At 46.8% G+C, this 25,585-nt stretch overlaps 1 protein-coding gene across 2 annotated transcripts in view; it reads right to left on the bottom strand.

Moving 5' to 3' along the window:
* Nucleotides 1-23,192, bottom strand: part of ERMP1 (endoplasmic reticulum metallopeptidase 1) — a 41,852-nt gene extending 18,660 nt beyond the window's left edge. The window contains exons 1-8 of one of the 2 annotated variants that reach the window (XM_045772360.2): nucleotides 22,783-23,192; nucleotides 21,104-21,405; nucleotides 16,905-17,032; nucleotides 16,219-16,324; nucleotides 5,915-6,061; nucleotides 5,185-5,277; nucleotides 3,077-3,289; nucleotides 2,087-2,310 (exon numbers count right to left, since the gene is read on the bottom strand). In XM_045772360.2, coding sequence (XP_045628316.2) covers nucleotides 2,087-2,310; nucleotides 3,077-3,289; nucleotides 5,185-5,277; nucleotides 5,915-6,061; nucleotides 16,219-16,324; nucleotides 16,905-17,032; nucleotides 21,104-21,405; nucleotides 22,783-23,120 — 1,551 coding nt within the window. In that variant the 5' untranslated portion in view covers nucleotides 23,121-23,192. Of the gene's footprint in view, nucleotides 1-2,086; nucleotides 2,311-3,076; nucleotides 3,290-5,184; nucleotides 5,278-5,914; nucleotides 6,062-16,218; nucleotides 16,325-16,904; nucleotides 17,033-21,103; nucleotides 21,406-22,194; nucleotides 22,499-22,782 lie in introns of those variants that run through there. The other variant, XM_087858883.1, reaches the window with a different exon arrangement.
* Between the last annotated feature and the right edge of the window lie 2,393 nt (nucleotides 23,193-25,585).

Raw genomic sequence — 25,585 nt, 5'->3', positions numbered from 1 at the left:
TTGCTGTGACACACTTTGATGGTCACCACAGCATGGAGACATGCGGTCTTTCAAAGTAACGGAAAACAAAATAATTCTCAGGACTCTACCGGAAGAGTACCACTCGGATGTTTAAAACCACAGGTGTCAGCAGCGCCGACCATACCTTAAACCCCCAAACTGTGGCCAAAGGTCACACAGACGCCCCTGGGACCCAGTTCCCCTCTTCCCGGCCTCCGCTCCCGGCCAGGCCCGCCCATGGCCATTCCCCACACCGCCTCCTGCATCTCCGTCCGCTCGCTCACCGCTCACCGTCCTGCTCGGAAAAGGTTCACAGCGGCCTCCCTGATTCTCAGAACCCTGCAGCCTCACGCTGGCCTACTTGGCCATGTGCTGTGCAGTTATCACCCTCGTCCTCACCACACTGACCTTCTTGGCTGTGACCCAAATGCATCTTGTGCTCTCCCACCTCTGACCGCCCGTCACCCTGCTGTCACCCTTGTACTCAGGCTTCAAAAACCCAGTTTCAGGGGCGCCTGGGTGGCACAGCGGTTAAGCGTCTGCCTTCGGCTCAGGGCGTGATCCCAGCGTTATGGGATCAAGCCCCACATCAGGCTCCTCCGCTATGAGCCTGCTTCTTCCTCTCCCACTCCCCCTGCTTGTGTTCCCTCTCTCGCTGGCTGTCTCTCTCTCTGTCAAATAAATAAATAAAATCTTTAAAAAAAACAAAAAAACAAAAAAACCCAGTTTCAGTGTCCCCGCCTCCTTCACAAAGCTTTCCCGACTTCCACACCTGTGGTCCTGCAGCGCCATGAACACACCAGTCTGTCTGCTCATCCCCATGGGCCTTTACCCCAGATGAAGCTGTGAGCCCCTCAAAGGAGGAGACCACACCCTGATGAATCTCTGTACCACTGGCCTCGGCACAGTGGCAGCCCCCCCCCCCGCCCCGCCGCTCTTGAGTATTTGTGAAATGAAACACACTATCCTTCCGGTGGTGTATTCAGCCCCCAATTTTATGATCAGACAACTAAAATTAGTCAAAGTAACTGGAACTTGACTAATGGGTATCTGTCTCCTGCTCCCCTGCCACAGTCCCCACCACCCCTCACGGTCTGCTAACACACTGCTGCACTAAGAATAAGCATGTGAACTTGAGCCCCACGGCATCATCTTTTTAGAAACTGAAGCCACTAAGAGACAAGTATTAGCTCATCCATAAACAGATGGCTAATTTCAAAGAACCTTTCTTCACTAGGGCCTGTTAACAAGGAAGTGCTCCTCAGAGCACATGCTGACATGAACTGAAACAGAGACCAAGGTTCAGACACCAGAGATCCCCGTGGAAGGATCTGGATCACCATCTCCTGTGTCCATGCTAACCCCCAGCAGGGCAAACAAAAACAGGTGTGCGTTGGCTGTCTTGAAAATAAGTAACAGAACTAAGAAAGATTTTCCCTTTAACTCGTTTAGAAAATCTTCAGAAACCACGGGTCACTCTGTCACTGTAGTTTACCGTGAGTCCTGTTACTCTGTAACCCTAATTTCCACTTTTATGTTTACCAAATGAACGTATACAGTGGAAACCCTAACAATATGGCAATATTCCCTACATCAGCACCAATCATTCTGGAGCCTTCTCTCCCTTTCCCCATGTTCCCCCAGCAGAGTGTCTCCCACCCCCTTGCCACAGCTGCATGCTGTCAGAGTCCACATCAACGACACATGGACTAAGGGAAGGGAACTGGAGAGAAAAGTCTATGTGTGGCTCAAAGGGCAGCAAATGCCTCCCATGTGTCCACGCCACGTGCCAGAGCTGCCCGAGCACGGGGGACAGTGGGTCCCCCCGGTAACAAGTGACCTCGTGCAATAGATTCCGCAGAGGCAGAGACGAGCATCCAAACACCGAGAGCTCTGCAGCACACGGGAGGCCTCCAAACCCTCTGAAGATGCCTTCCAGAAAATTAACACGGTTCTGGAGCCAGTTTTCTATCATTGTGCCAAACAACGTTTGCTGGCTCAGAAAGCCAACGACAAATCCCACCGGAATCTGTCTTCCATCCTCGGAGGCAGCAAAAAGAAATCCGTAAACAGGCCTCACACTCACCACGTAATAAAATTTTTTTGCGAGGGTATGGATGAGTATTATTTTGGCCACGGCTGCAGTTCCGTACAGACAGACGGAGACATAGAAGTGGTTATACCACGACAGGGACTGTCCGATCAGAGAGACGAACACTGCCAGGATGAGCACGGTGACCAGGCATGTGAACCAGCTTATGAGAGTGATGCCAAGTGCACAGAAGAAGTCCTTCATGTAGTTACCAGCTACTGCAGACAAAACACAAAGCAGAGGTCACCCACTTTCCCACATCAACCTCACGCCAGGCAGTAGAGTTCAAGGGGCAAACGGTAAAACAAAGAATTCAGCACTGTCACTGCAAAGTACTGAAATGTCCCAGGGTCAGGTTTGTTAAAAGCTTGAACAACGAATAATATTCAAATAACATTTGCCGAGAGTCTGTGGGCGCTAAAGACTGGGAGACGGAAGTCCCGCGGTTCCGCTTTCATCTTCAGCACCTTCGGGACACTCTGTGTATCAAGATATCGGCAAGAATGGAAGGCAGAGCTGCACACAGAATCCTGCCAGGAAGCTGATGCAGGAGGAGGAGCGCGGCCAAGTCGCCGGGGCGGTCTGCCGCCGCACCTGCCATCTTGTAAGGACGCACACCAGCCTGCACCACGCAACGTCCCGAACAGAAGGAAACCGATTTAACCCACAGCGGTTGGTTCAGACGTCAGGACAGTGCCCTAACCGCTGGTCTGTAGCGCGGGCCCATGGGATTTCCGCCAACGGTCATCTTACAAACCTTATAAATCCCTGCAACGTAAGCACAGATTCCGCTGTGCCAAGAGCAGAACTGTAACGAGCACCTTCATCTGATGTTCTCTTAGAAATTGCTTACAATATCTATCAGAGGTTATGTTTCTTTAAGGTTTTAGACTTCTTGAAAAGATGGAGGCAAACGGACTCGAAAAACTTCAGGCAAATTCCTATACGCAGGCCAGCACTGCAGTTTTAGAGGAAAATACTTACTCTTGTGTTTGGGCTGCAACAGCTTTTTGCCCAGGTACAACACGACGGCCATCACCACCACCGAGTTAATTATCGAGCCGACGCGAGAGGGGTAGGCGATGACAAACAGGCCAAGCACGTCGAAGAAGACCATGTTTCCATGTTGATACTTAGAGGAAGAAGGCAACATATCAGACGTAGCTAGATATTTAAGAACCGCTAAAATGTTGTCACCTGTTAGTAAAGAAGAGAAAGATAATGGAGGTGAATAAACCATGCGCACTGTGAGTGAGGACATAACGGACGGAATGCAAACAGGAAGAGCTTTCCACCACCCCTCTCTCCCCACCATTCTCTCAAAATATCTCAGAGCAGGCCCGTGCACCCAGTCTCCTCTCCGTGTAGACACTCAGCCAACTGGCCTTCATCCTCTCCCTCGCATGAGAACTGCTCTCTGATCATTCCTTCCCTCGCTGTTGACAAACGCAAAGACTGTTTCCTAGTCCATCCATTTAACATATACCTTAAATACCGCTCTAGAGAACGGAAGTTCGGTGCTGGGACACAAGGCCCTCAGGAAGCTCGTAGACACCGAACGCACTGTTACATCGTGTTAGGAACAGGAACGTCAACTGTACCGCGGTTTCGAACACTAATACGGAGCAGCAGGAGCGGCCCCTGGGACCACACCACGGGCGGCCACCGGAGGCTGAGAAGTTAGGGAGGCGTTTCTACCTAAGCACTCCTATACAAAGCACGTCTGTCCACACTGCTCAGGGCAAAGGAAAGGGAGCCAGCATGACAGGGAGACAGCCCGCACGGCCAGAGCGTGGAGCTGAAAGCCGGGGGGACTTCCCCGATACAACACAGCACATGTCGGAACCAGGAGTCCTCAGCCGCAAAGCTGGGGAGCGGGAGAGTCCCTGGCAGGCAGAGCCGGGCACACCATAGGTCTGCACTGCTCCAGCACGGACCGAACGAGTCTGGACTTCAATGCAGGAGCGGGAAGGAGCCATGAGCGACTGGGGTGCGTCCGCCGTGCTCATCCCACCCCTGACTTCTCTGCTTCCCCCGAGACACCACGCTCTTATCGTGCCATTTCTGTCACTGGCTTCTCCACCTGCCTGCAGATGTGTTTCCCCAAAAGCTCAGGTTGAGTCCTCTACCTTTGCTTCACTCTTCCTAAGCCCATTCCCATCCCCCACGCTTCTATGGTTGTCTCGATGCCTCTGATTCCCAAACCCATATTCCCAGTTCTGCCAAGAGCTCTAACACCACGTGGGTACTTCCATCCGGTCGGTCCACAGACTCCTCTCTGTCTGACGGAGCGGAAGGCCTCCTTCCCTTCTTCACGACTGCTCTGCCGTCACCTTCCCGTGTCCCCATTAGGGTCAATGGCACTGTCTTTCCCCAGCCAGCTGGGGCCTTAGACTTCACAGCCATCTCCGCCACCGGCCACCTGATTTGTCCCTTCCTTCCAACTGCTCAGCTCTTGTACGAGTTCCACCCAGACCGTAGTCTGACACTACTCAGCAATACACACACACACACACACACACACACACACACGCACACACCTACCCACGCTCTGCTCTGGCCTGGAGCATCCTTCTCTTCTGCATGGGGCCAAATCCTATCAACTCTTCCATTAGGGTTCCTCATCAGACTCCCCTCCCCTGACTACTCCAGACTTCTCTGGAAAGCACGTTAACCCCTGGCCCCTGTGTTGTCCTGACACCTGTTCAGTAACCCCTCACCTGCCCTCACCACCGAGCCTGGACTGATGTAACTTTTACACCCAACCAAGCTGCCCTAACATGTGCCTGCACCCCCTCTAACATCTGGCTTCCATTCTGGCTACACGCTCATTGCTCAGCAACCCTAGCGTTAATCCTGGGCCCGCTCTCTTTCCAGTGCCTCACAATGAACAGTCTTACGTTCTTAATGGCTAACCTAGACTTCAAGGCTAAAATTCGAGCCCTCATCTCTCTGACTCCGAAGCCCCACCCAGCTCACGCACACCACACGCTGCATCCCTAAAGCACCGTCCACAGGATATTTATAGGTTTGGGGGTCAGCCCTGATAGTCCCTCCTAACATAGATCAAGAGTCTACATTTGAATACCGACCTGCTCTCTGAATGGAATCTGTGAGAATTCTGTCCGCCGTGTCATACTTGGTGTGATAAATGTATCCATTCTCAATAAAAGCTAAGTCAATTCCTAAGACACACAGAAAAAAACACAACGTCATTTTGCTCTAACGAACAATCTTTCTTTAGGCTTGTTTAACATATTAAATTCCTAAAAGACAAAATGTCAAAGCAGCGGCATGACTGCTTTGTCACATTTCTGAATGTCCTACAGAACCTGGAGCTGCGGAACGTCCGAGCCCGTTCACACATCAGGGAGACGTGACGAGCCACACAGCAAGGGGCAGGAACACGGAGCTCCGGAGGCCGCGGGAAGTTCACCAGCCACAGCCCTGCCGGGCCAGAGCCAGACTCTAACTTCAACTCGGCTGTACACGCCGCCAGGGAGCTGGCAAAGCAAGACAACCACAGAACCAAAGACCCCCAAAGATCTGCCACCTCCGGGGGGAACGAAGTGCTGACCAGCCGTCCCTACCCTGCCACCGTGAGGGGCAGGACGACATGTTCTAGAAAAGGCAAGCGTTTAAATCAGACCAGAGTTTAAAAGAAAAGGAAGGTATCAGGAAATCCGTTTCAGTGACTCAGAATACACAGCTCTCACACACAGCGCGCTCTCAGGATGCTGTCTGCTCACAGTCTTGCAAACAAGTAAAATTCGCTTCCAGTTAAGCGCTATCGCACTACAGCCACGATAATCCACAAGATACCTGGAATGTTCCCAAAATCCCTGTAGATGCGGAAGTCGGTATCTGAAGGAATGATTCCACTCTGAAAAACCTCCTGAGCCACCACGGAAGCAAACGGGTGTTTAGCGGCGGAAACATATGCCTGGACCAGCCATGGGTTTTCGGGACCTAGAAGGAAACAGGAGAACACAGCACAAGGTGACGCGGTCCTGTTTCTAACACAGCAGGAACAGTCATTGCTGTGGTCTGGGGACCCAGGTCTAAAGTTCAATTTTTTCATCTTTTTTCTGTCCTAACATTTTTCTGATAAATGTATATTAAAGAATGAGAAATCACCTTTCAGAAAACAAAATTATTTTTAATTATAAAATAACAGCACTATAAAAAGTTTAAGATTAAAAATGAAGAACTACCCAAAAGTCCACCATCCTAAGACAACGGTCTTCTTCATCTTTACATCTTCAGTCGTTATGCACACGTACGGCTGTGTGTGCACAGCCAGACTCAGGGCACGCAGCGTCTACGTTGTGCCTTAACAGACTGAACACATTTTCCTAAGTCACCAGCTATTACAATGATCATTTTAATAACTGTAAAACTTTTCACCGAAAATACCAGAAGTTCCATATTATTGTTTATATACTTTTTATCATTATTAATATTTCTGCAATAACATCTTTATGCATATATGGCTTTGTCAAATGTGGAAGAGTTTTCTTTGGGATAATGAGATAAACTGTATTATTGTTCCCAATTATTCACTTGTCGTGCGGCCCTGTGGAAGGAGCACGTCCATTGGCCCAGCCCATTCACTGCAGGTGTGGCCCTGGGAACTGCTTTGGCCAACAGACTGTGAACGGGAGACACGGGAACTGCAACCGAGAAGACGCTGGGGGTCCATCACATGGTCCCTCCCTCCCTGATGGCGGCTTCTCCTTCAGCCTGGGTCCCAGAACGAATGACACACGTGAAACAAAACCACCATGGAACTAAACTGTGGCAAGTCGGGAACATAAATGTCACGAGGGAGAAATAACCCTTTGCTGTTGTAATCACTGGGATTCAGAGATTGTTTCTTACAACAAAATTTCCCAAAAAGTTGACTTATGTGGGCAGATCAAGTCATTGTATTTCAGGGAATCTAAAAATATTAACATTTTTACAACTTTATAAACAAATAACCAAATTGCTTTCCTACTGAAATGATGATCATAAAGGAGAAGGGATGGAGAGACACCGCAGAACCAATACCCAGGAGACCCAGATACGAGAGTCACCAGATACGGATTTTAAGAACACAGCAAGAATTTTACCAAAGAGTCCAGTGGAAACCCTATAAAAACTGAGAGTAAGAACTTTAATGGATGGTTTACTCCAAGGTTTAACACAGTAGAAGAAAGGATTATAGAGCAACTGGATTGGAGCACAGAAAGAAAAAAGGATGTTAAATATAGAAATGTGTGTCAGAGACATATGGGGCACGGTAGTCCCAGAGAAAGAGGACACAGAATGGAGCAGAAGCAATGTTTTGAAGAAATAATGGCCAATAATTTTCCAAAAGTCATAGAAAACATCAAGCTATGAATTCACAAAGTTCTACAAACCCCAAAGAGGATAAATACAAAGAAGAAAACACACCTAGCAATAAGACCTTGCTTCGGAATCCCATCATCCACTAAAATGGCCAGGTCTCCTTAGGAAATGGCTAATCGCAGACCCGGGGCGAGGACAGTACAAGCGTCCTCGTACACCTCATGCCGGGGTGTGAGAAACACATCCGAGGTACGCAAGCACCAGTGAGGGGGCTACCGCTGGCCTAACTGGAGACAACTCCCGCATCAGGACGACAGCAACACAACACAGAAAACACATGACACATGGAAATAAATACACAGACGAGGGAGAAGGGGAAGCTTTCCTTTGAGCAAAATTCCAACTATTAGCTATGGATGGAAAGATGAAGCCACAACACTCAACACCAGGCTAACTCCACAGTAAAAATCCAGAATCATCGTGTCTGCTGACTCCAGGATCAAAAGCCTCATGAGAAAGGGGGCGTGTGCTCCGTGCCAGAGCACCTATTACAAGGGGAAAACAGTAACTTCACGAAGTAGAAAAACCTGGCAAATACCATCATCAGATGACCAGAAGCCACTGTCCTCACTGGTGCTCAGACACAGGACAAGCCTCCCGACGTGGGACACCGAGAACACAGATGTGAAAGAACGGCGGTGATTATCAAACCAAATCATGTCAAGATGCTATTATTAAAATACTGTGACAATTAGATGTTAATAACCAAAATTATCCTATTAAAATATGAAAACCATACTGAAAAATGGGTAAAGCTAAACCAGAAAGGAGAGTATCATAAACAGCAGGAGCTGTTTATGGGGCACTCTGGGGCGAGAGGGAGGGAGCTGTATCTGAGAAGGGGCAGGCAAGAGCCCACGGGAAGTGGGACATGTGTCTAGCTCCTTCCATCCACGGGGGTACAGACATACTCACCTACCATGATTAAGTTTTCCATCTTATAACCTTTTACGTGTGTGTTACATAATCACTGTGATAGGTCTAATAAAACATGACAATCAAATGCTGTATGTTCCTGGACTGGAACTCTGATTAAAAACAAAAACAACTATGTCATTATTGGAACAACTGGAAAGAAAATCAAAAAACATTAAATAGTTTTATATTAATGTCGTATTTTGTGTCATATATGTACTGTTATGAAGGAACATATCCTTGTTCTTTATTTCCTTAGATGATTATGTTGAGATTATCAGCTGAGATGGTTTTTCTCCTTTATTATGGTAATGTGGTAAAATACATAGATTGATTTTCAAATATTAACCCATCTTCATCTAACCATTCATAAAGTTGCAGGATATAAAATCCATAGACAAAAATCAGTTAATTTCTATACATTAATAATGAACTGTCAGAGAAATTAAGAAAACAATCCCATTTACAATTGCACCAAAATAAAATACCTAGGAACAAACTTAACCAAGGACGTCAAAGACCTGTCCTCTGAAAACTGTAAGACACGGATGAGACGAAGTGAAGACACAAATACATGGAAAGATATTCCATGTTCATGGACTAGGAGAACCAATATTGTTAAAATGTACATACTGCCCAGAACAATATCAGATTCAGGGCAATCCCTATCAAAATTCCAATGGCATTTTTCATGAAATAGAACAAACAATTCTAAAATTTGTGTGGAAGCACAAAAGATCATGAATAGCCAAAGCAATCCCGAGAAAGAACAAAGCTGGGGGGCACCACACTCCCCGATTTCAGGCTATGTTACAAAGCTATCGTAATCAAAATAGTACGGTACTGGCATAAAAACATACATCAATGGAACAGAATAGAAAGCCCAGAAATAAACCCACACATACATGTTCAGTTAATTTATGTGAAGCCAAGAATATACAATGGGAAAGGACAATCTCTTCAATAAATGGTATTGGGAAAACTGAAAGAATGCAATGTGAAATTACATCACACACAAAAATTAACTCAAAATGGATTAAAGATTTGAAACCATAAAACCTGAAACTATAAACCTCCTAGAAGAAAATGTGGGTAGTAATAAGCTCCTTGACATCAGTCTTGGCAATGATTTTTTGGATTTCACACCAAAAGCAAAGGCAATAAAAGTTAAAACAAGTATGTGCGAATACATCAAGCTAAAAAGCTTTTTTACGGCAAAGGAAACTATCAACAAAATTAAAAGGCAACCTGGAGAAAATATTTGCAAATCATATATCTGATAAAGGATTGATATCCAAAATACATAAAGAGTTCATATAACTCAATAGCAACAACAAAAAATCCAATTAAAAAAAAGGACAGAAGATTTGAATAGACATTTTTCCAAATAAGACGTCCAGACAGACAATGGGTACACAAAACGGGGCTCAGCAACACTCATCACCAGGGAAACGCAAATCAAAACCACAATGAGGTATCACCGCACACCTGTTAGAATGGCTTTTTCCAGAAGACAAGAAATAAAGTGTTGGTGAAGATGTGGGGAAAAGGGACCCCTTGTGCACTGCTGGTGGTACCGTAAACTGGAGCAGCCACCGCGGAAAACAGCAGGCAGCCCCGTGCACACTGAAGCATTATCCACAACAGCCAGGATATGGAAACAACCTAAGTGTCCATCAGTGGATGAATGGATAGAGAAGATGTGGTGTATATATACACAATGGAATATTCACCCTTTAAAAAAAGAGGAAATCTTGCCAAATTTGCAACAGCATGGATAGACCTTGAGGGCATTATGCTAAGTAAGTCACACAGAGAAAAAGAAATACCATATGATCTCACTTATATGCGAAATCTAAACAAAAGAAAACAAAAACCCAAACTCAGAGATACGGAGAACAGACTGATAGCTGCCAGAGGTGGGGGCTGGGGGGTGGCTGAAACGGGTCAAAGTGATTGAAAGGTACAAACTTGCAGTTAAAAACTAAGTAAGTCTCGGGGTGCCCGGCTGGCTCAGTCGGTGGAACGTGCAACTCTAAGTTCCAGCCCCATACTGGGGGGGCAGGGATTACTTAAAACTAAAATCTTTATTTATAAATAGATAAATAGATACATAAGTCCTGGGGATGGAATGTACAGCATGCTGACTACACTTAATAACACTGTGCTACATACTGGAGAGTTGCTGAAAGAGTAGGTCTTAAAGGTTCTCATCACAAGAAAAAATACTTTGTAACTCTGATGATGGATATTAACTAGACCTATTGTGGCGATCATTTTGAAATATATACAAATATTGAATCGTTTTGCTAAACACCTGAAACAGGGAAAACACATCTCGTATTCCTGGAATAAGCTCAACTCAGCTGGAAAACGGTATCTTTTTGGTATGAACGTGCACATATATATATATATATATATGTGCACGTTCATACACACACGCATATTGCTGGATTCGGTTTGCTAATATTTTATTTAGGGTTTTCACATCCAGGTATGGCAGTTATCTACCAAAAGTATCTACCAAAGCTGAACATATGCACGTTATGACTCACTAACTCTACCTGGAAGTGTGTCATCACAGACACGAGTACCAGAAGACATTTACGAGAACATTCATATCAGCACCCCTCATAAAAGCCAAAATCTATGAACAATCGAACACCAGTAGAATGAATAGTCTTGTCAATGGAATAGTATTCAGCAATAAAAAAGAATGAAGTCCTGCTAAACACAAGACAGATGAATCTTACAGACATGGTGTTGAGTAAAAAAGAAGTCATACACAAAAGAAAACAGTGGGAGTCAATTTATAGGAAGTTCAAATTTAATCTGTCAAAACGTAAGTCGGGCCAGCAGTAACCTTTCAGGGGAGGACGGCTGGGAAGGGCCTCAGAAGGACCCTGCAGTGCGGGCAATACTCAGTCTTGATCTGGGTTCTGGTTACATGATTATATTGTTTGTAAAAATTCATCAGGCTGACCACGCAGAGCTGTTTTTCTTTTACAATAAAAGACAAAATGAAGACACTTAAAATGTTAATACTTGTGAAAAAGGTAAGACCAGGGCGCCTGGGTGGCTCTGTCAGTTAAGCATCTGCCTTCAGTTCGGGTCATAATCCTGGGATCGAACCCAGCATCAGGCTCCCTGCTCAGTGGGGAGTGTGCTTCTCCCTGTGCCTCTACTCCCCGCCCCCGACTCATGGGCACACACTCTCTCGCTCTCAAATAAAATAAATTAAAAAAAAAAAAAGGTAAGACCCATCAGCAGGCAAGAAAGTACAGTTTTAAATATCTGCTACCTGGCCTTTAAGCCCTTGGAGATCCGCCTACTGCATGTGAGCACTCCAGCCCAGCTCTAGCCTCTCCCTGATCGCCCGCTGGGGCCTGCAGGTCAAGTTCTGGTACAAAAAGGAAGTCTGGAGAGACTGGGCTGGTGCAAGTTAGTCAGCTCCTGAGTGAGCTATGCCCCATAATACAAACAAGGCGAAGGGAGCCCTCACATGAGAAATTACAGAACCGAGGGTTTTACTCAGTGGTTACTAATTTAAGAGGTGGGTACTAACACTATCCCAGTGTTAGAGATGAGGAACGAAAGCAGAAGCAGTTGTGCGACTGGTTCACGGTGGCTCGCTGAGGGCGCGTGCTATGGCTGGGATCTGACCTCGGGGTGCCTGGCTGGAGCCTGTGCTGGGTGCAGAGGGAGCCAAGTAAAACAAGGAATTCCACTCCTGAAGAATGTGGCGAAAGCTGGGCACAGAGAGATGAGCAGTGGTCGGAAGAGGGAAAAATGTTTAGGTCACCATGAATATAACCAGTCTCCTGTGCATGGACCTGGAAGGTACCCTCAATTTGTCAGTCTTATAAAGAAGCCGAGGAGACTATGCGGTACTTGGATCGACATGCCCGTGTACAGTGACTTCTGTGGGATAAATTCCTACCAGTGGCTGTGGCGGACTGAAGGGTCTGCGCGCTATTTCAAGCGGTACCTATTGCCAAAGTGCCCAGAACGGCATCAGCCTGCACTCCACCAGCTGCACAGCACTGCCTGCCCCACCGGCTCCGGGCAGCGTTCTACTTACTTCCTGCAAATCTGAAGTGTAACAAATTCATTACAAAAAAAAATTTAAAAATTTACCGTCATCTGAATTTACATTTCTGTTGAAATAAAGCTTGACTACAAAGTTTGGCAGTTTCTTAAAAAGTTAAACATAAATTTACCCTATGACCTAGGCATCCACCCAAAAGAAAGGAAGACACATGTCCACACACAGACTTGCACACAAGTGCCTACAGCAGCGCTATTCCCGAGAGCCTGAAAGTGGAATCTACCCACGTGTCCACTGACTGACGAATGAATCAACGAAACGCACTCTATCCACACAATGGAACGTAATTCAGTCATAAAGAGAAGGAAGTGCTCACACGGGCTTTCCATCTATGGATAAACCTTAGAAAACATCCCATATCTTGAAAAAAGCCACTGAGTGTGCGGCTTCTCTTTGGGGTGATGAGAAGAGTCTAGAATTGACTGTAGTGATGGCCGCTCAACTCTCAACTCGGCGAATAGATCTAAAAACCACTGAGTTTTACTTTAAATGGGTGAATTACAGGGTATGTGGCTTACACCTCAATAAAGCTGTACTGTTTCAAACAGACATGATCCCAAGCAGGTTATAAAACAGTAAATAGAGTGAGATTGCATTTTCGTAATATGTATTAACTTACTCTATCAATATGTGTGAACAGAAAAAAATTCCAGAAGAGTAGGGACTAAACCCTCACGTGGTTTGCTCTGAGGTAGGACAGGGGGCATGATATTTTTCACAAGGGAAAAGGAGTCCGTGACCCCTTTGCTTCTGGGCTTCTACTCGAGGTTGAATTTTTCACAGGGGACATTTATTACTGGCCTAATCTGATTAAATTTTAAAATAATGGATTTTATAACGCCTTCAAATGATTCAAGCAGCCTTACTGGGTCATGACATAAATCACTAATCTGATAAAGTCATTCCTTTATGCACCCTGGTCCTTTTTAGAGTCAGGTGGTAATGATTATTCCAGTCCCTAAAAACTCCCCGAAGGCAGGTCTCTCTCTCTGAAGGGACAATGGAACACCAGCGAGTGCAAACTGTTTCAACCAAGACATGTCCAGGCAGTACAAGCGTGTGTCTAAGAAGCTGAGGATGGGGCAACCTAGCAGGACTCAACATCCTGGAGGCTTTCTCCTCTTTTAGTGACACGTGGAAGCCACGCTGACTTGCCCCACAAGGACGCCAGGCTTTAGCGGGCAGTGGCACATGGAAGGGAGAGCCTGAGGAAGGTGCTGGAATGTCAGAATGCACCAGGGAAGCTGTCCCATATGCAGTTCAGCCACAAGAATAAGCTACCAAAACCTAGAGGGAAAACATGGCATAAAAACTCGGAAAAGGGGGGGAAATTCCCTCCAAATCTTCTGTAGGATGCCCCTCCAGAAAAAATTAATTCTGAAGTATGAGGATTTTATTTTCAATGAGTGAAACATTAAAATTGTAAATACAGTTAACCCTTGAATAACATGGGTTTAAACTGTGCCAGTCCATTCTTACATGGATTTTTTTCAATAAATATGTATAATACTGGAAGTGTATTTTCTCTTACGATTTTCCTAATAACATTTTCTTTTCTCTAGCTCACTCTATTATAAGAATACACTATACAATACGCACAACATACAAAATGTGTGTTGATCGACTGCTCGTTATCAGTCAGGCTTCCCGTGTATAGAACAGTAGTTAGGTTTTTGGGGAGTCAAGAGTTACACACAGATTTCAACCATTCAGGGGATCAGCGCCCCTGACCCCCGCGTTGTCCCAGGGCCAACCGTATATTGCTAATTACTAACAAGTCTGTTCTTTGCTTTTATCATTAAGGTATCAAACGCAATGAAAAAATGTCAAGAATACAGAAAACTACAGAGTGTAAGTAAAGCAGTACTGACAATTCTGTTTTTAAATTCATTAAGCGATGGCTTTTCACATTTAGCCCCATCCTCCGCTCCACCTGGTGACACCCACCAGCCAGCAGTGACCGTTACTGTAGTTTAAATCTTTCCAGATAATACGATTACATCTAAAGTGTGTGCAAGTGCACATGCTTACGTCAAACTATCTACATTCAGTAGAAAGAGCACGGCCTGCAGGCGAGTCACACTAGCGAAGAGGGTGCTCAGTAAGCGTCAGTGAAGAGATTACCTTGGACCTAGATCTAGCTGGCCCCAGGGACATGTGTTTTAACCTCTCTGGTCTACATGTGTGTAAACTATGTCACCACGTACTCACAGAACATGCACGCGTTCACACAGACGCACAGAGTAAGTTCCGGAGAGGGGCAGACCGCACCGTCGGGCTGGTTTTGATCCGGGTCCCGGGAGTACGGAGCGCAGTGCGAACGACCGAGCACTTAACACAGAGTGCACGCCCACCAGGGAAGACGGACGGACACACGCCTGCCCGTGCGGAGCCCTGACATTTCGCTGGAGGACAGACACAGCATCAGCTTTGCTTACAGAATTTCCTCTTGCTGCTGTTCGCTTGCTTTGACGTGGGGTTGTGCCATCACGTAACCCCCTAGCCTGACTGACCCCCAGAACCGGAGGGCACGGTCACAGTGTGGCCTCTACGGAGACCCACAGATGTCAGCGGCAGCTTCTCACGAGTCAGGTGAGGCGTTAGAGCAAACAGAGAGGTTGCAGAGTCAGAAGGAAAGGAGCACCTTCTTCTCATCTCACAACCTTGAGATTCTCAGAGGTTAGCTGACATAAAACATATATCCAGTTTGAAGGGTAAACGTCTAAACTAAGCTGGAAGGAGAATACTGAAATATGGTACTGTTTAGTTTAAAGACGTGCTGAGCACACCTTAACCAATCCCGGGCCTGTAAAGGGCACTAAAAAGTTCCCCTGTCAGCTTACTCTCTTCTCCTGGCCCATCTCAGGCCCCCATTACAGAACTTCTACCAAATGCTGTGTGTACGGCTAAAATGCACTATCCAAATTTCTAACCCACTGGGGAAAATGGTGTGCAACGTCCCAAGGCAGAGCTGAGGAAGCCCAGAACTTCAAATGCTGTTAAAAAAACGTGATAAATGATCCTCACTAACGTAATGGCTGCTATCCTTACGACCCTCACCTTGTTATCCTTGGGAAGGCTTACTCATAAAATTAAAAATATTTCTCTGGCTGACGAAGTATTACTGAATCCAGTGACATTCAAATTAACTCAATTATCAATTTAAAACCCTTTAACCAGAAGCTTATTTTCTCATTTTAAATTCATGAAATGGTTGTCATTTAACATTATTTACATCATAATCAGCCACAATGGATGGAACAAAGCCCATCCCCTCTGTGACAATCTGGTCAGCAGTTCCCAGCGAGGGCTGTGAGCCTGGGCTGCCAGGGTTCCACCCCACGGTGCCTTTTACCAACTACGAAACCTCTCGGACATTTTAATGTCTCCTGGCTCGGTTTTCTGATGCGTGGAACGACGGTCATTACAGTCCCCAGTCCTCAGGTTGTTCTGAAGACTAAGCAACTTAATATATACACGATGCTTTGAACAACACTTAGCACCTGGTAAGCGCTATGCACGTGGTAGGTGCTGTTAATATCATCTTGTTAAAATGCCAACAACAACAAAGTAAAACTGCCCGATGCCTTACGAAGAATGTTCGTTTCATGAGGGTACTTAAGTCCGAAAAGCTTCCACTTTCATGAAGAACAGAACTGCATTCAAACAGCCGCAAGTGCATTAAGATGTAACACACAGCCTCACGCACCTGTTTGGAACACAAGCTCTTTCCCTCCCACGCCCGCGGCCTCCAGGTTAATAAATGCCCGGATCAGGCTGGCCCAGGGGTGCTGGGTTATGAAGCCATGACTAGCCTGAAGAAGAAGGAAATAAAACAAATATAGGTTAAACAACCTTAAATTATCTAAGTCTTTATTTTGCTTATTTTAAAGACAGACTGTCTATGTTGATAAGGGGCAGATGGGAAAATTATCATTTTTTTCCAAGGCAGTATCTCAAGCCACGTACCCGTGTCTCCATGCATGCCGGCTGCGTGCAGTCTGCTGAGGGGAAAGTCACCGTCACAGAAGCTGCCTGATTGCCGCGCGGCGGCTAACAATGTCCTCAGTAAGCGTGAGGCGAACGGGAGAAAGGACGAGCCGCGTGCTCGTGGGCCTGCCTCAAGGCATCTCTGCAACGCCCGAGTCCCACGGGGCGGCTCATGATGCCCTCACAAAGCCCTTTCATGAATCACAAAGCTGACAAGATGATCTGTTCTGAGTTCTCAACCACTGCGCGCAGGTCCACAGTGGCTGTGGGGTTCGTGAAGCATCGCCGGCTACACTACTGTTTTATGAGACTACACGAATGAATACTCGAAATGCATTAGGTGTGAGCTATTATTACTATACTCGTTATTACTCAAATCTAGTATTTCAAAGAGTAAGATCTCACCTGCAGGACATTTTCCTCAGCACCATTAAAGAGAAATATGACAGCGTGATGTAGGGCTTCTGAAGATGCTGACAAGACGCGAAGGACTTCCAGCATCACTGAGCAGCTAACCGCATCATCACTGGCACCTTTAAATCAGAAAACGAGAGTGCGCCTCAGATTTTAAAATGTTTACAGGTTGAAGGGCGTCTGGGTGGCTCAGTCATTAAGCGTCTGCCTTCAGCTCAGGGCATGATCTCCGGGTCCTGGGACTGAGCCCCGCATTGGGCTCCCTATTCAGCAGGGAGTTTGCTTCTCCCTCTGTGTCTGCTGCTCCCCACTGCTGGTATGCTCTGTCAAATAAACAAAATCCTTGAAATTAAAAACAACAACAACAACAACAACAACCCTCTTGCAGGATGAACTGTCATGGCTGGGAATGGGGTTTTCTCATCAAGAAAGCACCACAGTGTGGCTGAGTTGCTAATTGTCCAACTCCTGATCTCAGCTCAAGTCTTGATCTCAGGGTCATGAGTTCTAGCCCCACGTTGCATTCCATGCTGGGCATGGAGCCTACTTAAAAAAAAAAAAGCACCCCTGTGGCTGCGAGACCAGAAGCAGGGCTGTGTGTGTCACCATGGGTTGACAACAGCAGCCGGCTGGGATCCTCGTCCGGCTCGCCTGCGGATGTGTGTGGAACCGTGTCCAGCCATGAGCTGTCACTCAACTCCCACCTATTGAATCAGCAACCAGGAGGGACCTCAGTGAATACTGAACAGCAGCATCCTCATCACCCCAAGGCAGTCTGCTCTGCTCTCCTCATGCCACGTCCTCTGTAACAGTCCCACGTCTGTCTCTGACTTCCTGCCTCATCTCCCGCTGCCACTGTGCCTTTGCTGCCACTATCATAAAGCTGCACGTCACTCCACATTTACGGGGGCCCTTTGGGTGGTGTCACATTTTTAAAGCTTATGTGAGGAAAGGGATTATGTGATGAACAAGTACAAAGAAGACCTCAAATCTAGTAAGACACAGGAATGGAGACCAATGACCTAAACAGCATCCCTGCTCCCAGCAGCGAGAAAGCGGAGGCCCTCATCAGACTGCCTCACCTCTCTTGATTCAGAAACCTCATAGATTTATATACCTTGATTTTTTTAAAAAGCACCATAAGAGTTTAGTAAAGGAACTGACTGGACATTTGATGATATTAAGGAATTACTGTTAAGTTTTTTAGGTGAGGTAATTCACGGTATCGTGAATATGTCCAAAAAGACCCCTTATCTTTCAGTGATACTAACTGGAATACAGAGAAATCAGTACAGCTGAGATCTGCTTCAAAATAGCCAAGGGGTGCAGGCGTGGGGGGAAAAGAAGACCCGGCCTTTCAAGTTGGGTGATGGGTACACGGAGGTTAAACAATTCTGTTTTTGTACAATTTGAAATCTTCCATACTAAAAAGTTTCAAGTGTGAGTAAACAAGACACAGCAATGACCCAGGCAGGAGCACTTCTGGGTTTACGCACTGGGAGGCAGGGTGCTGCAGAATTCAGCGTGGGTTTCAGGGCAAGAAAGACTTGGAAGTAAATTCTAGCTGTTATTTACCCTACAATTTCCTGGTCTGGAGGGCAAGGCCAATGACAGTTACCTCACAGGTGTGTTATGAGGATTACAAGAAAATGGTGGTCCACCTCCAGTGTTAAATTGTTCCTTCTCTTTACAAATTTAAGAAACACTCTGCAACCAGCTAAAATGCTTGCTTGGGCACTGTTAAATTCCAGACCCCCTTCCTACTCAAGAAGAAACTAATTAGCCATACCCTCTTGGTAGTGATCACTAGATTGCATTTTTAATCAAAGTGAAACAAAGTAATCATTACCTAATTACTGTGGAGCAGAAAGTCTATGCAGCTATCAGTAAAAAGTAACACCTTCTGGCAACCAAAGAAAATGACTTTTTTAACTTTCAGACTGAGTTACTGTAATGTAAACAGCAAACAATAAAATGTTTATTCAAAGTGAGAGAAAGGAAAACTGAAAGAAACATATCTAGGGTTGATTAAAAAGTTAATCTGCCCACTTATCTTCCTTTATTTCAATGGCTCTCGCATCAGAGAATGGGACTAGAGAAGATTACGTCCCTTTTTTTATTTCTTTTGGGAGTGAAAGAGAGAGAGCAAGCGAGATGGGGAGGGGCAGAGGGAGAGAGAAAAAATCCCAAGCAGGCTCCACACCCAGGGCTGAGTCAGACATGGGGCTCGATCTCACAACCTTGAGCTCATGACCTGAGTTGAAATCAAGAGTCAGATGCTTAACCGACCGAGCCGCCCAGGGGCCCCAGATTAAATCCCTTTCAGAAAGGGAAGGGAAGTCAGAGGACAGCATTTCTAAGGCCAGTGGTACGCCAACATCACTTTCCAGTCAGAATTAACCCTGAAATTAAAACCACCACTGAAATAACTCACTCTCTTCTACCAACACCCTGGGGCCATGCAGCAAACCCAAAAAGACATTTAAGGCCTTTCTGTGGGTAACATTACTCCGAAGTGGTAGATCAGTTCCTAAAGTTCCAGATACACTGCTGAGAAGAACTAAAAAAAAAAAAAAAAAAAGAAAAGAAAAGAAAAGAAAAGAAAACAGTGCATATCTCCATGTTTCACTTAGTTCATCCACTAAAAGGACATAGGTGATGGTCTATTTTATGATGGTCTTTTTCAGCTCTATTTATTTATTTTCAACTAGAACATTTATAATTGACAGAAATTTCCTTGCAATTGTTGGCTGGGATATTCTTATAAAATTTTAATTAAAAATGTGTTCCAAAGACCCGCAAAATCACGATCATCTCCTTCACAGACTCCGTGTATTCAATTTGTAACATCCGGCACTACGTTTCTGATACACGCATACACATTTTTCTTTTATAATGCTCTTAAATAACCATGCTGCTAATCTGTCCCACCCAAGAATTTAAGCACTGTGACCGTGGCCGTAGGGGGACACTTAATTCATAGCTTCTTTGAAATAGGCATGAGAGACTACTTCTTTCCCTAAGCACACACAAAGGTATTTCTGACTTCACGAAACAGATATTTGTTCACAGGTACTTGAAAAAGCATGCTACATTCTAAACGCAATTGGCAAGTTTTCTGATTAAAGATATTCTAGTACGAATCATTGTATCAAGCAGGTTTTTTTTAATCTTTTGTACAACTCTGGATGTTCATATGAGCCTGCCGTAAGTTCAAGCAATCCAGAAATGTTATTATCAAATAACAAAGGGGGGGGAAGGTTTTTCATGCCATGAAAGCTCTAGTATCTCCATTTTACAGATGAGAAACCGAGCAAAGAAAGAAGGGGTGAGGTAGTTTGCCAAGAAGAACATTCACTACACATTGATACTCTCCTCCCTTTAAATGTAGCTCAAAGAACGGATGGGCTGGAAGCCCCCGCACCTGGTACCAGCTCTGCCTCTGGTCAGTGGTGATCAGCTAAGTTTACTCCTGAGACAAAAGACAGGGTTAAGCAGATGTCATCTCAGCTCCTCTAGCTGTAAGATACTATGATTCCACTACAAAAAGCTACTGTTTTCTCCTCATTCCTACTTAAAATCTAACTACTGAAAACGTGTCTCTCATGAATCTTATTTTTAAAAATGCGAGTCCAATTTAGGGAATTCTCATTCATTCTACAAGTATTTATCGTGTCAGGCACCATCCTAGACATCAAGTACTCTATTTCACCAAAGTATTTTCAGAGAAAGATTTATGGATTAATGAGATACTCTCAGAGTACGGCATCGCCAGTGAACCAAAGTCCCCCCTTTACAGGTCGACAGACACTGCTAGGAGAGCTGTCCTCCAAACCCCGCATTCCCTGAAGGCAAAAACCGTTCCTTCATCCCAAATCCCCAAAGCCTCGTACAACACCTAGCTGAGTAAACACTTCAAGTGGCAGAACCTAACCCCAGGACTCAGGGACAAAGGACTGGCACTGCTGATAAAGCAGCTGTGACCTACCAGAAACATCCCATGTCCCATCACTGGGCTGCTGGCACTGATGTTCAAAAAATAAAGGACTTGAGCGAACAGTGAGGGTCTGGCTCTTAAACTAAGCAATACTTCTGATTATCTTGAACAACTGCCCAAGCAGCTTGGAGTTAATAACCTTTCTGAGCTTCCCGAGGTGCAACTTTGACAGGACTAAGGATCAGGTCCATACCTGGCGAGTTTGCCACGGAGTCAAAATGACAGTTCGCCAGGACGGCGTGCTGGGCTCCGTCCCTGGGCTCCAGCTTCACCACGACGTTGGTGATGTTGTCATAGTAGCTCGTAAAACCTCCCAAGAAGTCAATGCTAAAGGAGCCTGTGGGCCGCTGCACATCTACTGAAATCCTGTGGACGCTGCTGCTCTGAACTTCAATCCGTTTAATCTGTTCCAAAAGGTAACGGACCGTCACGATTTCATTTTCTGGACTTCCTGTGGTCCTGGGGCCAATGGATGTTATGTGTTCAAGATAATCCCTGGAAGCAACCAAAAGAATGACGGTGACAAGGAGTGCTAGGCCACTTTTTCCTGTGGGCCCTCCCACCTCCCTGCGCAAACAAGTTCTCTGACTTCTCACGTAAAAAAGGCTGACTTTTATTATTTCAGGTACCCTGTGAAAATCACTTGTAAGGTTCCACCATTTTCTTTTGCCTCCCGGGAGTTCCTCCCTTCAGAGTTTTCTCCACCCACTCCACTCCCAAATTCTCCCTATCCCCATATCAAATCCACACGAAGCCCAGGGATTCTATTCGAAACCTGTGGCTGCTGAAGGCTGGACAGACAGAATCCAGCTTCATTGTGCCACACGCTGCAGGGTTACTGATTCTAAGCAGCAGAAGCCAATGAGCAAAGACAATTAAGGCAAGAGGTTGAATAAGCAAAGAAAAACCGTGATTGTTGAGAATGGACTCGGCCCTCTCAGTGCACACTAGACTAATAACTTCAATTCAGGCCAAAGCCAACCCTACCCCTAAAACAAACAACAACAAAAAAATGTGTTGCCTTTTCACTGCATTCCAAGTGGGCAAAAAGGGAGTGGGGGAGGTGTGTTCCAGAAAGTCCTTAAGAAAATAAGCTTCCAGCACTTTGTAGTCAAAAGTTTTTAAAACACAGTGGCTGCTGAAAACTCTGCTAGCTTATGACTTCAGGAGCTTTGATATACTTAGCGTGTCAGTATCTTTGACTTTAATCACCTTCCCTAGCATGCTCAAAGGTCTCTCTTCTTTAAAACATAACAAAACAAAAAAGAAAACACCAAATCTTACGCATCAAGGGCCCAAGGACAAGCTCCAGGAATCTGAGAACCTCTGAAATTGTTAATAACATTTTGAATGTGCAGTCTTTCAGAAAAAGCCTCCATGGCTTACAGGTGTGAGAGCTGTGACCCTCAAGAACTTAAGAGCACTGCATTATCCCCGTGATCACCTCCCCCCAAACCGAGCTTATAAAACGACCTAGGTACAAAAATGTCATTCCCCATTTCATTTGGAAAGCAGGAAGGCTAGTAAAAAGTGGAAGTTGCTACAGAAGATGGGGGACGACTACCAACCCTCCAAGTGCAAGTGGGGCAGAACGAAGGCGGACAAGCAAGCGCCATCCGCACCCCCCACCCCGTCCCCGCGCCGGGACACCCTCCCCCACAACCGCACCGCCGCCTTCACGGCTGCAAGACAAGCTCCGCGACCCATAAACGGGGACTCCGGGGCAGGGACGCGCGGTGTCGCCCCGCCCCACGTGCGGCCGCACGTAGCCGGCGAGCCCGGGCGATCCCGCGGGGGCGGGCGCACGCAGGTGCGGCGGCCCTGGGGCCCGGGCCGCAGGGGACGCGCGGGCCAAGCGGCAGCGGCGGGTACCTGGCTTGGCGGGCGTCGAACTCCCCGTGGCGGCCGGCGGCCCCGCGCAGCACAAGCTGCTGCAGCGAGAGTTGCACGAGCGCCCGCAGCGCGAGCAGGTAGAGCGCCAGCCCCAGCGCGGCGCGCGCCTCAGACAGCCCAGTCCCCGCGCCCCGGCTCACGCCGCCGCCGTCCCCCGCGCTCCGCTTCCGCGTCCTCGCGCCACCGCCGCACGCGTCCGCCGGGGGCTCCTGCGCCGGGGCCTCCCTCCCCGGCTGCGGCGCGGCCGCCGGGCCGTCCCGGCGCTCCCCTCCGACGCGGTGCCGCCTCACGGCTGCCGACTCCGAACCCCACTCCATGGCCACGAGCCTCAGCCGCCAGCCCAACCGCTCCAGCCCGCGCCGGCCCTGGGAGCAGCCGCGGCCGCCGCAGCGCCTCCTAGTGAGCGGACGGAACCTGCAGAGGGCCAAACTTCTTCTGATTGGCCCGTCCCGCCGCGACCCAGCCTCTCCGGGCAGGTCGCCGGCGGGCACCGTGGCAGGGCCGGCCCCGGGGTGGGCGTGACGGGTGTGCCTCCTGCGGCAGGGCCGCCCTGCCTGGTGTGGGACAGAGATTTCCAAACGGAAGGGCACCCAGAAACCTGGAAACGGGAGAACAGTGAGAGGTCGCTTTTAAAAGAATGCACGTGGGGGCACCGGGCAGATTCTGAGGACGATGGCCCCGCTTTCATAAGGGGCGACAGAACAGGAAAAGTAGGCTCCTGGCTCTTAAAATTAGAACTGGGGCTGCGCAAAGGAGGCCCAGCCTAACATTCCCACACACGCAATCCAAACACGGATCTTCATAACCGTGTGAGGCAACCAGCGCTCTCATTGTCTGCATTTGACAGGTGGAGAACAAGCAGCTTTTACCCAACATCAGTCGTGAGCCAGGCCCTGTGCTCAGGGCTTGAATGCTTTATCTCATTTGAATCTCACAAGAACCCAAAAAGGAAAGACTTTTATTCCTACTGAATAAGCTGAGAAACGTAACCAGTAACAGATGAAGAGCTTAAATCCAGTTCAGTGGGACCCCCAAAACAGCATTCTGGTCCACTGCTGAGACGGGCATTCTGGAAACGAAGGTTCGGGAAAGCGGTGCCTCCCTCCACGTCGCCCAGAGACGTAGCCTTGGTTTTAGTGTAGATGATACCGATCGTCTAGTTTCCCGCCTGCCTGCTGATGCCCTGAGCCTCCCTGCCTCCAAGTTCTGTGTCTGCAACATGGCGTTGCTGCAGTTCCAAGTCCGCGAACCTAGAGGCCAGCTGGGGAGGTACACCAGCCCCCGGGGCTGCTCCTGCCCCCGGCTCAGGCCCACCTGAAACCAGGACGGTCCTTATTCCCAGCTCCCCCAACACACAGTCCTCTTTCCTGTCCTTTGTGCGCGCCATCTTTCCTTCCACAACAGGATCCTCTCAGTGCTGCTCAAGTTGCCAGGAGGGTTCTTCCCTCCCCTCACCGCCTATTTACTAAGGTGATCTATTCATCCTCCAGATCTCAGCCCCAGTAGCACTTCCTCAAGAGAAATCTCCTAAAGAAGCCAGTTTCCCCTATTTGTGGGATCCCACAGCACCATGTGGGCACGTTATAATTTAGTATCTTTCCCATGAGACCGTAAATTCCATGAAGGCAGGAATCGTGTCTGGCTTTGCTCACCATTTTATTCCCTCCTCTTAACACAAATCATGAAACGTAGTAAGTAGTCCGTAAGTATTTCTTGAGTCACAGAATGAAATGTTATGGCAGCAGCAGCATTTTAACAAAGATCTTTTCTAGCCTTGGAGGTCTGCAAGACCAAAGACAACGTCTACCTTGTTTACTCGTCACTGTGTCCCAGTGCTTATCTCTGTGCCTAGCCCATGGTTGGTACTCGATACGTATTTATTGACTGAGCAAATGAATATATATTGTTTTTTATGAGAACCAGCTTTCTTGCTATTCTCTTTCCAAAAACTCTACCATCTTTGAAGACCTCAGAAACAACTCTGTCCACTGTAGTGTAACAAGATAATGGAGCTTGCTTACTCTTAGGGGAAGGGCACGCATGTCCCATGCTCTTTTAAGCTTTATGTGTTTTATGCTGTCCCTTTCTGGGCTGGGTATCAGAAAACCTAGGGATAAGCTGTACCCCTCAGGAGCTGTGCTAGTGGTTAAATCATCTGAGCTCTCTTTTTCCGAATGGATAATGTATGTTAAGCATCTCTGATGATATTCTGTGGAAAACAGTGCGCCAGAGCAGAAAAGAGCCTGGCTGTTGGAGTCAGATCGGAGATCCTAAATTGTGTCCCTTCGATGAATATGTCATCATGCAAGTTACAGTCTCAGGATCTTTATCTATGATAATGGAGGTAATGTCTGCCTTAAAGGGCTTTAGTGAGGATTAATCAGCTAATACTTACGAAAGATCCTCACACATAAGTCTCATTAGGTAATATATTCTGGAATGTTCCTTCTTATACAATCTTTTGCAGATTGGATTAAAGGCCATTTTCCCATTGTGATCATGATAGGGCCCTAGATGGTGCACATTATTATAGATGGGTGCTTGGATGACAGCTTTTCTCTAGACTTGTGTCAACTATAGGGTTCACATTTGAATATTTTTAAGCTACCAACCATTAGATATCTACTCTGTCAGATACCGACCAAGGTGAGGAAACAGAACAAATCAACGTTTCTGCCTTCTCAGAGCGTACATTCTAGTTGACAGAGACAATAAACAAGAGGGTGTGTATTTATGGGTGAATAAAATGTCACATAAAGTGCTATAAAGAAAAATAAAGCAA

Source organism: Ursus americanus, chromosome 34, assembly GCF_024610735.1.
Source record: "Ursus americanus isolate L20-20 chromosome 34, mUrsAme1.1.p, whole genome shotgun sequence".
Classification (NCBI taxonomy): Eukaryota; Metazoa; Chordata; class Mammalia; order Carnivora; family Ursidae; genus Ursus; species Ursus americanus.
Note: the sequence above shows the minus strand (reverse complement) of the source record. Positions and strands in the feature narration are given on the sequence as shown.